The 15,077-nt window shown below is 40.0% G+C and overlaps 1 protein-coding gene across 1 annotated transcript; it reads right to left on the bottom strand.

Moving 5' to 3' along the window:
* Positions 1-10,512: 10,512 nt before the first annotated feature.
* LOC105488794 (NLR family pyrin domain containing 10) lies at positions 10,513-14,640 on the bottom strand. The gene is made up of 2 exons (XM_011753225.2): positions 14,104-14,640; positions 10,513-12,536 (listed from the first exon to the last, which is right to left on the bottom strand). Exons 1-2 carry the CDS (start codon positions 14,390-14,392, stop codon positions 10,783-10,785), a joined length of 2,043 nt encoding a protein of 680 aa, XP_011751527.2. The 5' UTR covers positions 14,393-14,640; the 3' UTR covers positions 10,513-10,782.
* Between the last annotated feature and the right edge of the window lie 437 nt (positions 14,641-15,077).

Genomic DNA, 15,077 nt, shown 5'->3' with positions numbered 1-15,077 from the left:
TATATCTGTTAAAATTAAAAGTATATTTACTCCTTGATCCAGCTCTACCCCTTGGGACATATATGCATACAGCTGTTTATTGCATCATAGTTTGTTGTGGCAAAAAAATTGAAACTGATAGCCAACAAATACTGTGTTGTTGTATAAATAGTGTGATACCCAGTATTACACAGTGACTTAAAAGGATGAACTAGACCAAATGATCTAACCTGGAGAAATGTCTATGATATATGGTATTGCCAAAATACACAGTCCTTTCTATCTTTACAAATTCAAATTGTGTGCAGTGGCCTACAACCAAATAACACCACAGTGTGTGTAAAACCACTTTCTTCTCCAGTTTCCTAAGTACCCTTTAGATCTCAAGCTGTGGTTCAACAGATTCAGCAGAGATATGAGCAGAAAGTAGGCCAGAGATTTAAGTTTCTTATTTTCTAAGGAGTAGCCAGATTTCACTTGTAATAAGTGATATTGGTTGTACCCATACAAGACAATTATATGATAAGAATTTTAGCAAGAAAAAAATCACAAGATTTAGAATGATGCCCATAAATGAAGATTTCATGTATATAAGCTCTGGCATTGGTGAGATTTCACAATAAGGACCGTTAATTTCATTACAGCCACAATAGCAAAAATTAAGTTTGTATCCCCAAAATGCAACACAGAAAGACAAAGAAACTATTAGAAAAAAAAATGCAAGACTTAAAAACTAGAAGACTCAACAACTACAGGCAATTTTTACCAAGAAATTCTAACTTGTTGGAGCATGAGGTGGTTTTGTTTCTTCCAATAACTATTACCAACTAGATCATTTAAAAAATCCTTTTCTCATTGCATAGTATTTCTCTTGATGACATCTTGGGCAGACTTATGTATATTTTCAGCTAGTTAGTTGTTAGACTAGTTTCATTCTACTATTAAGAATTTAATCTCTTTAAAAATCCAACCTTGACCGGGTGCAGTGGTTCACGCCTGTAATCCCAGCCCTTTGGGAGGCGGAGGCAGGCAGATCACGAGGTCAGGAGATCAAGACCATCCTGCTAACACGGTGAAACCTTGTCTCTACTCAAAATAGAAAAAAATTAGCCAGGCGTGGTGGCATGTGCCTGTAATCCCAGCTTCTCGGGAGGCTGAGGCAGGAGAATGGCATGAACCTGGGAGGCGGAGCTTGCAGTGAGCTGAGATCACGCCACTGCACTCCAGCCTGGGTGACAGAGTAAGACTCCATTTCAAATTAAATTAAAAAAAAAAAAATCCAACCTAATACCTTATTCAAATTCTTCTTCCCACCCCAAATATATACTAGAGTGATGCAAGTTGGGATAGTGGAAGCAGAGTATGTTCCCTAGACACTTATCTTGCCATCTTTTAGGAAAGATGTGGAACAACTAGAACTCTCATACATTTCTTTTTCATTTTAATTTTTATTTTAGATTCAGGGGAAATGCATGCAAATTTGTTATAAGAGTATATTGCGTGATGCTGAAGTTTCAGCTTCTATTGATCCTGTCACCCAGATAGTGAGCATAGCACCTTATAGGAAGTTTTTCGGCCCTGGCCCCCCTCTCTCCTTTCGTCTTTTTGGAGTCCCAGTGTGTGTTGTTCCCATCTTTGTGTCCGTGTGCATCCAGGGTTTAGCTCCCGCTTATAAGTGAGAACATGCAATATTTGGTTTTCTGTTTCTGCATTAATTTACTTAGGATAATGGCCTCCAGTTGCATTCATTTTGTTGCCAAAAACATGATTTTATTCTTTTTATGGCTGTGTAGTATTCCATGGTGTATATGTACCACATTTTCTTTATCAATGCATCATTGATGGGTACCTAGGTTGTTTCCATGTCTTGATATTGGAATAGTGCTGCAATAAACATATGAGTACAGGTGTCTTTTTGGTAGAATGATTTCTTTTCCTTTGGGTACATACCCAGAAATGAGATTTCTGGGTGGAATGGTAGTTCATTTTTATTTCTTTGACAAATCTATAAACTGCTTTCCACTGGGGCTAAACCAATTTACATTCCCACCAACAGCATATACGTGTTCCTTTTTCATTACAGCCTTGCCAGCATCTGTTGTGTTTTAACTTTTTAGTAATAGCCATTTATATGTATTACTATATATAACTGTCACCCTAGGGCACAAGTAAAGATACATTGCAGTCCAAGGAAGGGTAAAAGAAAAAATATCTTCTATCCCCTGGAATAGGGGAAGGAAAAAGTTCTGGGCCCAGGATCACATACCAATACTATTAGATGTCTCCTATTCTTAGGGCAGGGTCAAGGTAACCCCTACTCCTGAGACTCAGGGTGATAACACCTGCCTAAGACTAATAATGCATAAAAACAACCAAAAAAGCCTTTTTCCCACCCCCAATCAGTCTAAGAAACACCAAGTAATAAGCAAAAGAAATCTGTTGGTAGGAGAGAAGTAAAATCACTGAAAAGGCCTCACTCCTGAGACTCAAAGTCATAGCATTCACCTAAGATTAAGAATTATTAAGGACAAAAAAGAAAGCCCTCTTTCTTCTCACACTTCAATGAGCCTGTGAATCACCAGAGGATCTTTTGAAAATGAAGATTCAAATTCAGTAGATCTGGAGTGGGCCTTGAGAGTCTGCATTTTTAGCAGGCCCCCAGATGATGCCAGGGCGGCTGGGCCACAAACCACATATTGAGTAGCAAACTTCTAAAGAACTTTAGTGTTAACCAAGAGAATCCCTGCTGGTTTGAATGACCCTAGCCCTTCCTCCAGAAAACCTTTTTGCAAAAAAAAGTACAGAAAGAACTTAACTTGTTCAAATGTGAGAAATAATCAAAAGAGAAACAGCATGATATTGAAGCAGAAACTATAAGAAAAAAAAGTTTCAGGGAGGAAATAGCATATTAAGAACACTGACTATAAAAATGTTGCTATGAAGCCAATAAAAATTGTGGCCAAAAAGAAAAGCCAATAATTTTAAATACTTATGAAGAAACTGCTCCTCTAAAACAAGAGTACAAAGCACAAATATAAGCATTAAGGAAATATATAGTTTAAAAAATGAAAGTTATAAAATACTAGCTACCAGAGTTCATAAAGGATATTGAATAACAAATGAAATTATTACTACAATGCTGCCCCTATCAGAACCATTAAAGAGGAAAACAGACTTTTTTTTAGAAGACATTATGAAGTTATTATTTACACAATTGTTAAAGTACACAAATACAGGGGCGATACAAACGCACAACTCAGAGACTGGTCACCAATGCACAGGTTGAAACAGATGTCCTACCTACGTTTCCTGCATACTCCTCTTTAATCGTTCTAATAGGGACACCATTTTAGTGATAACTTCTCTTTGCCAAAACATAGCAATAAATAGAAAATAGAATCAAGAAAAATAAAACAGAAAATAAAAGGTTTAAATGACTACAAAAAAGTTTTAGACTTGGAAAGCAAACCAAGAAAATCCAATGTATATAATTGATCTCTTTAAAGAAGAAATACAGAATTATACATGTATGTATACATTTATTTTTTAAAGACAGGCTCTTGCTATGTTGCTCAGGCTGTCTTCCAACTCCTAAACTCAGGTAATCCTCCCACTTTAGCCTCCAGAGTGCTGGGATTACAGGTGTGTGCCACCACACCCAGCAAAATTATTTTTTAAAATTCAAGAAGGCCGAGCGTGGTGGCTCACATCTGTAATCCCAGCACTTTGGGAGGCCAAGGCGGGTGGATCACCTGAACTCAGGAGTTCAAGACCAGCCTGACCAACATGGTGAAATCCCATCTCTTCTAAAAAATACAAAAATGAGCTGGGCATGGTGGCAGTTGCCTGTAATCCCAGCTACTCAGGAGGCTGAGGCAGGAGAATTGTTTGAACCTGGGAGGCAGAGGTTGCAGTGAGCCGAGATCACGCCACTGCACTCCAGCCTGGGTGACAAGAGCAAAACTCTGTCTCAAAAAAAAAAAAAAAAATTTCAAGAAAAGTCTAATGAAATAAGACCAGAATCTACAGATAAACAAAATTTGCACCAAAAATAAGTTAAAGGTACAGTGATTAGAAATGAAGAAATTAAACTGTCATTATTTGCAGACAACATAATGTGTCAATATAAGGTCCAAAAAGTCTGCTCTTAAACTATTAAAAAATAAGTAAATTTGGGAAAATGATGGTATACAAGATCAATGTACAAAAAAGTTAGATTGATAAAAAGCTAATTGTAAAAACAATTAGAAAATAAAAATTTAAGAATCATACTTAGAATTGTATTAAATTCCATCGAAAGATATGAACTACAAAATATTGCTGTGAGACATCAAATGTATATAAAAAGTAGAGCTATATGCAATCAATGTACATGGATTAGAAGGATCAATATTATAAAATTGTCCGTCCTCCCAAATTTGATCTATAGATTGCGTGCAATGTCGATCAAAACCCTAAAATCCTAATGTTTTTCTTAGAAATTGATAAATTGCTTCTAAAATTTAAGCATAGATGCAAAGGACCTAAAATAGCCACAAAAATCCAGAAGAAAAGTTGTTGTTCTTCCACTACCAGGTGGCAAGACTTATTACAAAGCTACCATAATAAAAACTGCTTGGTGTTTGCCATGAGAATCTACAGATAGATCAATGGAAAAGAATAGAGAGATTAGAAGAGATTTATGTACACTTGATTTATGATGAAGATGATACTGCAGATCTGTGGAGAAAGGTTGATCTCTTGAATAAATAGTATTAGGTCACCTGATTATCATCACTGGGAAAAAATAAAACTTATCTCACACCATACACAAAAATTACTTCCTAGTGGTTTACGAGACTAAATATGTTAAGTAAAGCAATAAAGTTTCTGGGAATTTATATTGGAGATTATTTTATATTCTCAGGATAGGAAATGTCTTAAACAGAAAATAAAATTATTAATCACAAAAGAAAAAATGAGTAAATTAAGAACTCCTTTATCGAAAGGCATCAAGAGACTGAAAAAACAAGCCAAAAAAATAAGAAGAGATATGTGTAACACATATTAACTGATAAATGACCTAATACCTAGAATATTTTTTAATATCCTATATATCAGTAAAGTTAACCACATTTTTGTTAACTAAAGTCCATACTTTATTCCGATTTCCTTAGTTTGTTTGTTGTTTTTTGTTTTTTTTTTTTTCTTTGAGACAGAGTCTCGCTGTGTTGCCCAGGCTGGAGTGCAGTGGTGAGAACTCGGCTCACTGCAAGCTCCGCCTCCCAGGTTCCCGCCATTCTCCTGCCTCAGCTTCCCGAGTAGCTGGGACTACAGGCGCCCGCCACCACGCCCGGCTAATTTTTTGTATTTTTAGTAGAGACCGGGTTTCACCGTGTTGGCCAGAATGGTCTCTATCTCCTGACCTCGTGATCTGCCCCGCCTCGGCCTCCCAAAGTGCTGGGATTACAGGCGTGAGCCACTGCGCCCCGCCCCGATTTCCTTAGTTTTTTAAGAGCAATTTAGGCTTAAAGAAAAATTGAGCAGAAAGTACAGAATTCCCACATATAGTCAACAGTGCTGTATTATGTGCTTAAAAATGTATACGAGGGTAAATTTCTTATTGTGTTTTTAACACAAAAAAAAGAAAAAAGGACACGGGAAAATTTTTGGAGGTGATTGTTATGTCTTTTACCTTGATTATAGTCATGGTTTCACAGATATATGTGTATGTACAAATTCGTCAGATTTTATGCATTAAATATGCACAATATATTGTATTAAACCAATTATACTTCAATAAAACTTGTTTTTAGTACAGAAAGTTCCTATATACCCTCTCCACCACCACCACTCCCTCACAAAGTTTCTCTTATTAACATCTTGCATTAGTGTGACACATTTGTGATCATTGATGAACCAATTTTGACACACTATTATTAACTACAAGCCATAGTTTACATTAGGATTCGTTCTTTGTATTGTACAGCTCTATGGGTTTTGAAAAATTTATGTCATGACTCCATCATTACAATATCACACAGAGTAGTTTTACTATCCTAAAGTGCCTGTGCCTCCACCTACTTATCTCTCCCTGACTCTCTTTGAACCCCTGGCAACCACTGATTTTTTTATTGTCTCCATAGTTTTTCATTTTTCATAAGATCATATATTTGGAATTATACAGTACATAGCCTTTTCAGACTGGCTTCTTTCACTTAGTAGTTGCATTTAAGGCTCCTCCATATCTTTTCATGCCTTAATTGCTCATTTATTTTTTATCACTGAATACTATTCCATTATGTTCATGTATCACAGTTTGCTTATCCATCACCTATTGAAGGACATCTTGGTTGCTTCCAAATTTGGGTAATTATGAATAAAGCTGCTATAAATATTCATCTGCAGGTTTTTATGTGGACATACATTTCCAACTCACTTGGGTAAATATCTAGGAGCATAATTGCTAGATCTTACATATGGTAAAACTATGTTTAGCTTTGTAGGAAACTGCCAAACTGTCTTTCAAAATGGCTGTACCATTTCGCATTCTGAGCAGCAATGAATAAAGCTCCCATTACTCCACATCCTAAAAAGCATTTAGTGTAGCCAGGATTTGGGATGTTAGCCATTCTAACAGGGGTGTCATGGTATCTTATCGTGGTTTTAGTTTGCAATTCCCTAATGACATATGATGTTGAGCATCTTTTCAAATATTTATTTGCCATCTGTGTATCTTCTTTAATAAGCTATCTGTTCCAATCTTTTTACTCACTTTTTTTTTTTTTCTTGAGACAGAGTCTCACTCTATTGCCAGGCTGGAGTGCAGTGGTGCAATCTTGGCTCACTGCAACCTCCGCCTCCTGGATTCAAGCAATTCTCCTGCCTCAGCCTCCCGAGTAGCTGGAACCACAGGTGCGCACCACCACGCCTGGCTAATTTTTGGATTTTTAGTAAAGATGGGGTTTCACCATGTTGACCAGGATGGTCTCAATCTCTTGACCTCGTGATCCACCAGCCTCAGCCTCTTACTTTTTAAGTAGACTGTTTATTATTGAGTTTTAAGAGCTATTTGCATATTTTTTTACACAGTCTTTTATCAGATATGTGTTTGCAAGTATTTTCTCCCAGTCTTTGGCTTATCTTTTCATTCTCTTAACAGTGTCTTTCACAGAGCAAAAGTTTTTAATTTTAATGAAGCCAACTAATTCTTTTTTTAATGATTCATGCTTTTGGTCTTATATCTTAAAAGGCATCATCAAACCCAAGGTCACCTATATTTTCTCCCATATTGTCTTCTAGCAGTTTATATTAGTACTTTTGTATTTTACATCTAGATTCATTTTTTTACATGTGGATGTCCAGTTGTTTCAGCACCATTTGTTGAAAAGAGTAAACTTTCTCCATTAAATTGCTTTTGCTCCTTTGTCTAAGATCGATTGACTATTTTTGTGTAGGTTTGTTTCTGGTTCTCTATTCCACTCCACTGATTTCTCTATTATTTTAACAATACCATACTGTCTTGATTACTGTAGCTTTATAGTAGGAAGAAGTTGGATAGCAGCACTCCTCCAACTTTGTTCTTCTTCAATATTTTATTGGCTGTTCTGAGTCTTTTGCCTTTGCACATAAACATTAGAATCAGCTTATCAGTGTCCACAAAGTTATTTGCTGGAATTTTGATAGGGATTGCATTGAATCTACAGATCAAGTTGGGGAAAACTGACATCTTAACAATATTGAGTCTTTCTATCCATGAACATGGAAAATCTTCCCATTCATTTACAGCTTCTTTGATTTCTTTCCTCAGAGTGTTGTCATTTTCCTCATAGATATCTTGCACATATTTAATTAGGTGTATATGTAAGTATTTTTTGGTGCTAAGGTAGATGGTGTTGTGTTCATTGCTGGTATTTAAGAAAGCAATAGAATTTTGCATATTAGCCTTGTATCCTTCAATCTTACTATAATTACTTATTAGTTCCAGAGGGTTTAAAAAGATAAATTCTTTGACATTTTCTACATAGGCAATTTTGTCATCTGTGAACAAAGACAGGTTATTTCTTCCCTCCCAATCACTATATCTTCTATTTCCTTTTCTTCTTTTTTTAACTTTTATTTTAAGTTCAGGGGCACATGTGCAGGTTTGTTACATAGGTAAACTTGTGTCGGGGGTTTGTTGTACACATTATTTCATCAGCCAGGTATTGAGCCTACTACCCATTAGTTATTTTTCCTGATCCTCCCAAACTTCAGCCTTCAATAGGCCCCAATGTGTGTTGTTCCCCTCTATGTGTCCATGTGTTCTCATCATTTAACCCCCACTTATAAGTGAGAACATGTGGTATTTGGTTGCCTATTCCTGCATTAATTTGCCACAGATAATGGCCTCCAGCTCTATTCATGTCCCTGCAAAGGACATGATCTCATTCCTTTTTATGGCTGCATCCTTTTCTTCTTTCATTGCATTGCTAGGATGTCCAGCACAAAGTTGAATAGGAGCAGTGAGAAAAGGCATCTTTGCCTTGTTCCCAATCTTATGGAGAAAGCATCTACTTTCTCACAATTAAGTATGATTTTAGCCATAGGGCTTTCGTAGATGTTGTTTATCAAACTGAAGAAGTTCCCCTCTATTCCTAATTTGTTGAGAATTTTTATCATGAATAGATGTTGGAAATGTTTTTCTGCATCTATTGATATGATCATATGATTTTACTTCTTTAGCCTGTTGATGTGATAAATTACATTAATTTTAAAATACTGATCTAGCCTTATATACCTGAAATAAATCTCACTTGGTCATAATATGTAATTCTTTTTATACACTGTTGGATTCAATTTGCTTATATTTGGCTGAGGATTTTTGCATATATGCTCATGAAAGATATTGTTAACATTTTTAAATGAATAAAAAACATTAATAGTCATTTCACCAAAGGGTATATCTAAATAGCCAATAAAGGTTTGCATAGACAACCTCATTACTCATAGGAAAAATGCAAATTAAAGTCATGGTTAGAGGCCATTACATAACCACAAGAATAGCTAAAATGAAAAGATTGACAATACTAAGTGTTGACAAGGATTTGGAATAGTGGTAACTCTTACACACTATTTATTAAAGAAGATTAATACAATCACTTTGAAAAATTGTTCACTTTTATCTTCTATAGCCAAAGACATACATATCCTTTGACCCAGAAATTCCAGTTCTAGGTATATCCAACACAAATGAATATATATGTGCAGAAAAAGACATTCAAAATGATTATGGAAACATTATATGTAACATATAAAAACTAGACGTTGAGGCCAGGCGCGGTGGCTTAAGCCTGTAATCCCAGCACTTTGGGAGGCCGAGACGGGTGGATCACAAGGTCAGGAGATCGAGACCATCCTCGCTAACACGGTGAAACCCCGTCTCTACTAAAAAATGCAAAAAAACTAGCCGGGCGGGTTGGCGGGTGCCTGTAGTCCCAGCTACTCAGGAGGCTGAGGTAGGAGAATGGCGTAAACCTGGGAGGCGGAGCTTGCAGTGAGCTGAGATCCGGCCACTGCACCCCAGCCTGGGCGACAGAGCAAGACTCCGTCTCAAAAAAAAAAAAAAAAACTAGACGTTGAGAGAAAGAGGCCAAGACACAATAGAACATTTATGTACATTTTTAAAATGGGAGAAAACTAAACTGTATGTGTATGTAAATGCTTGCCCAAAGCCTGGCACACAAGAAGAGCTCTAAAATGTGCTTTTATTATCATCATTGTTTCTGCTACTCTAGTAGCAGTAGCAGCAGTAGGTCTAAACCTTATATTTTCCCAAATTATAAATATTACAATTCTTATTTTATAAATTTTTAAAAACTGATGCTTGGAAAAGATAAGTAATTGAGCAAAGGTACATAACTGGAAAATGGCAGATCCAGTATTTAGATCCAATATTTAGAACCAGGTTTATTAGAACCAGTGTTCCTAATCTTTCCAGTAAAACACACTGATTCTCACATCAATGATATTATATGCATATTCAACTAGCAATAATGACTGTAAGTAATTTATATTTATTATTTCTAGCCCATAAATGTTATATTATCTCTTGCATAATTTTGACATGCTTATAGCACCAATATAAGTTCTTGTGTTACATTTGCTTTTGTTGCCTGTGAAACCCACAGTCAGGCACTATTTTCATCTGGTGGAGCCTTGGTATGTAACTCCAAATTTATCCTTTCCTTCTCCCAAATACCAACATCCATGTATCAAAATCTTTAATTATATAAACTTATCTTAATTTCAGATTAAGGACAAAGAGATCCCTAGACATACGTTCAATAAACCTTTACTACACACTATTCTATGCCAGGATTTTGCACAGGTCTGGACACAGCATGATGAATTCGAAATGTATAATCCTTGCCTTTCTTACATGTCTGTATCCCTATAGCTTTAGGCTGTAAAAATAATTCCTGGAAATGTTTCCAGAAGCCTTCTCTGAAATAAGCAGGAAATAGTTTATTGTCTAGGAAAGAGTCAAATGTCAGAATCAAATGCTTGGTCATCAACTTTAATATATAAGAGGAGCTATGGAAACTGTACACTATACTGTAGGAAGTTATAAACAGCCTCTGGGGAGGGTACTAGAGACCTTGGTGGTGCGTGGGGCTGTTCCTAAGGACTCATTACACATTTGCCCAGGTCCTATGTTTATATCTTCTGATCTTCTCGAATCTAATTCTCTTTTCTAATCATTCCTTTGTCCTTCACTCCTTCTAGTACCCATTAGTCTTGTTCTCTTCTCTCCATCCTTTTTAACTCTGTCTTTCCCCATATTCATGTCTGTCCCTTCACCCCTTCATTCCTCCAATCCTTCAGCGTGATTGTCGCCATTTCTCTGCTTCCCATCCCACTGCACCTAACTTCCTCGTCTGTTTCCTCTGTCCCTCTGCCTTTTCCAGTAGAAGCCTCCTTGTGTGTTCCTGCTATGTTATCTTTGCCCTCCTTCTGTCCATGGACAGAAGGATGTTTTTGCTTCTCCTTAGGTCCATGACTCAAGCTGCTTTTGACAGAAAATGAATTCTGGCTCTGGGATTTCTTTTCATTTGAATGTTTTATCTTGAATGATACATCGTTCATCTGAATACCTTTTACCAGATTCTTTATTTTAGCTTCATAGAGGGAGAATTCCAAATCCCAAGTCCTGTTGTGCTTCATAGATTCCATCTGTTCTTTAAAATGCTTCAGATCCTGCGCTAAACAGGGAGAAATTCTGAAGCAGAACTTGAGCTCCAAGTTCAAGAAGCTGTCTTTTTTCAATATGTCCAACAAAAACTGCATAGTGAGGGTCATCTCATCATTCCCTTCCTGCTCCTTTGTCTCCAGCAGCCTTTGCACTTCTCTGCGGGACTCTTTCCCCAGCCGGCTTTGGTCCTCTTTCACCAGGTAGGACATGGCATGGAAAAAGTCCTGGAAGCTGATGTGACGGAAGCTGTAGAACTTCTTGATGGCAAGTCCCAATTGGTAGTCGTTACTACTCAGGAAAGCGGCAAGCCTGGGGCCATCTAAATTATGTTTCCTGAGCTCAGCTTCTTCAAATAGGAACCTCTGGTTCTGAATCCCTTCAGCGGCCAGGGAGCACAGACTCCTCAGGACCCTGTGCCGGGAAAACTCGGAGCAGCCCCCATCATCAACGGGCGGCAGGAAGGTGGAGACGTAAGCCATGAAGATGTCAGTGCTGTTTCTAGGTGTCTCTAAGACAGCTTTGCCTCTCTCCATCTGCCCCTTCAGCCAGGAGCAGACCACCCAGCAAATGCCTGGAACCTGACACGCTTTGTAGAGAATGTCATTTTTCTGTACAATGTCGAAGGCACTGTCAGCTTTCTTCTCATCCGTGAAATAGGAGCTGAAGTACCTCGCCCTCTCCTCCTCAGAGAAGCCTAAGATATGGACATGGCGTACTTGTTTCAGCAAGGGCTCCAGATTCCTCAAAGCCAGGGGCCGGGTGGTGATGAGAAGGGAGCACGTGGGGAGTGTATGTCTCCTAATTAGAAGGTGCAGCAGGCTCTCCTTGGGACTCAAACCCCTCTTCTTTAACTTTTCTTCAAAGGGCCTCTGCAGCTCATCAAAGCCATCCAGGATGAAAAGGAGCCGCTCTGGCTGCCTCAGAATCTCTGTGACAGGGGCTTGATTGTCCCCGCAGCACCAGAAAAGGAGCTGCTCCAGTTTGCTCTCCAGCAGCAGGACCACTTCTTTGCAGCTTACATAAAAGACATAATCAAACCGGCCTGGGTACAGACTACCAGTGGCCCAGTCCAACACCATTTTTCTGGCGAGAGTGGTCTTTCCAGTGCCAGCAGACCCCTGTAGCACAACTAAGGATGGGGCCAGGGAGGGCTTTTCCCCTGAATCAAATAGAGCCTCCACCATGACAGAGTCCAGCTCCTGCTCCGGGATAGGGTGAGCAGGTGATTCTGGGCTCTCTGAGCTGGACTTGGCCACCAGGAGCACCTGATTGAATCTGCCATTGACTCCTGCTTCCTGCCACTCCTCTAGGCAGCGCACATGCTCTCGGTATATTTCTCTGTAATCTGAGCCAAACAAATGGGATGTTAGGTGGTGAAATGGGAATTTTAAAAGGCAGAATGGCCCCTCCAAACTGACTCTGCTCATTAGTCTTCTTCTATGTCTCCAACTTGGATCTCCCTGAGATTATAGTTCTGGCTTCATGGGGAAGGGCCACTGTATGTGTGCATGAGTGTGTGTGTGCAGGCATAGTATGCACATACACATCTGAGTGTGCAAGGGTGTGTTCTGTGTGTAGATATTTGTGCATGAATGCTGGTATCCACATGTGCTCATGGAATGTGTTCATGGACCTTCATGTACTGTTGTGCAGGGAAGGTATGTCAGTGTGCATCAGCAAGTGTGTGTAAGAATACATGTAAGTGCAAAATGCCTGTGTGAGAATGCATGAATGTCTGAGTGTTCATGTGAAATGTCTCCATGTGAAGAGGTGAGGACAAAGAGAGGGGAAAGGAAAGGGATGTCTGAGGATGGTGAAGTGATAGGAGACTTGATATAGTTTGGATGTTTGTCCCCTCCAAATTTCAGGTTGAAATGTGATCCCCAATGTTGGAGGTAGGGCCTAGTGGGAGTTGTTTTTGTCATAGGGGCAAATCCCTCATGAATGTCTTGGGGCTCTCCCCACAGTAATGAGTGAGTTCTTGCTCTATTAGTTACACAAGAGCTGGTGGTTTAAAAGGGCCTGGCACCTCCTCCCCTCTCTCTTCCTCCCTCTCTTGCCATGTGACACACCAGCTCTGACCTTGCCTTCTTCCATAACTGAAAGCTTCCTGAGGCGTCACCAGAAGCCAATGTTGACAATATGCCTCTTGTACCACCTGCCAAACCATAAGCCAAATAAATCTCTTTTCTTTATAAATTACCCAGTCTCATGTATTGCTTTATAGCAACACAAAAGGGACTAAAATAAGCCTGTTCTTGGGAAAGGACAAGCCAAATACTAAAGATAAACCAGCTTCTCAGCAAGAGCCATGACTCTGGGTCCATGAAACCCTCCCATTTGTATGTAGCAGAGGAGCTTTCAGGCATGAAAGGAGCCTATGGGAGGGAGCACAGGCACCAAAAGATCCCTCCCTCCCCCCAGGCACCCACAGGAAGAACCAGGAGGCCATGAGGTGCCACACCCACCCATTCTGTAGTGTGGTTCCTTGAGAGATCAGGGGCACAGAAGACTTAGAAGCAGCCTGAGCTGCTTGCCAGGAAGCAGCTAGGGACAGGTCTGACTCCTACATCCTGATGCTATTTCTTCTGGTTAGTGGAAATCCCTTTACCAACACCCTCCCAGTCTCTAAGCCCCTTTCTTCAGACTCTCCTTCTCTGCCACTGCAACTGGAGGTAGGCGGTGGGGAAGAAAGACTAGTATTTTCTTAAATCCCCAGCTTTGGCTCAATCCCCCTCCTGACAGTTGTTGGAACCCTCAGGTGGAGACCACCAAGGACTCTGGGGCACTGGGGACTAGAGGGCAAGGTGACAGAAGGCATAAGTTACAGGCTACAGGCAGCTCTGCAAATGCCATGGGGGGAGGGGAGTCCCAGTGCCATCCTGCCCTCCCCTTCCCCGGTCCACACTCACCATGCAGACAAACGTGGCTGAGCTGGTCCACAAGTTCCAACAGGTTCATGACCCTCAAGCCCTTGAGGACAACTTTCACAGCCTCCTTTTCTCCATACTTTGAAATCAGTAATTCTGCCAGGTCCACTGGAATCAGGCCCTCCAACTCCCCTCTGGCCAGTCGGGGCTGGCCCTCAGACAGGGTCATATCCCGTAAGTAGAACTTTAACTTCTTGAAATCATTCTCCTCAAGGTCACTCAAGGCCCAGAGCAATGCCTCCCGGGGGTTTCTGGCCTTGGTCATGGCCATGGTGATCTGGGGAAAAGATCAAGTCCAGACCAGCAGACCAGTCACCTGGAGAAGGAGGCAAAAGGAGAGGTCCACTGCTGAGAGGCCCACCTTGCTTTCTGGGGGCTTGGCAAGCTGCAGAGCGGAGGCCAGGGAGAGACGAGATACATGTGCAAAGCTCCAAGAAAGACAAGCAGATGAAAGAGCACGGGAATTTTCCTAGTCATTCCCCACTGCCTTTTTGTCAGATGACACGTGACTGTGTTGGCAAATGGGTAGGAAGGTATGTGGGTGTGTTAATCTCTCAATCTCTCTCTCTCTCTCTTTCTCAGACGCTCTGTCTCTCTCTCTCTCTGTCCCCGCTCCCTTCCTCTTTCCTTCTCACACACATTCTTTATTAGGCTCTGTATGCCTCCTTAGATAGATGGATTAAGAAAAAAAAACTTTAAGTTTTTATTTATTTTATTTTTTTGGAGACAGAGTCTCCTTCTGTTGCCCAGGCTAGGGAGTAGTGACATGACCTCGGCTCACTGCAACCTCCATATCCCGCGTTCAAGCAATTCTCCTGCCTCAGGCTCCCAAGTAGCTGGAATTACAGGCGCCCACCACCACGCCCAGCTCATTTTTATATTTTTAGTAGAGATGGGGTTTCACCATGTGGGCCAGGCTAGTCTCAAACTCCTGACCTCAGGTGATCCACCCACCT

Source organism: Macaca nemestrina, chromosome 12, assembly GCF_043159975.1.
Source record: "Macaca nemestrina isolate mMacNem1 chromosome 12, mMacNem.hap1, whole genome shotgun sequence".
Classification (NCBI taxonomy): domain Eukaryota; kingdom Metazoa; phylum Chordata; class Mammalia; order Primates; family Cercopithecidae; genus Macaca; species Macaca nemestrina.
The sequence above is the reverse complement of the archived record's forward strand: the minus strand, read 5'-3'. Positions and strand labels throughout refer to the sequence as shown.

Excerpts from the sequence above, each read along its gene's own strand:
- LOC105488794 (XM_011753225.2), bottom strand. The coding sequence starts at position 14,392 with ATGGCCATGACCAAGGCCAGAAACCCCCGGGAGGCATTGCTCTGGGCC. Across the intron at positions 12,537-14,103 it reads CAGCCACGTTTGTCTGCATG|ATTACAGAGAAATATACCGA; the intron begins GTGAGTGTGGAC and ends TGTTTGGCTCAG.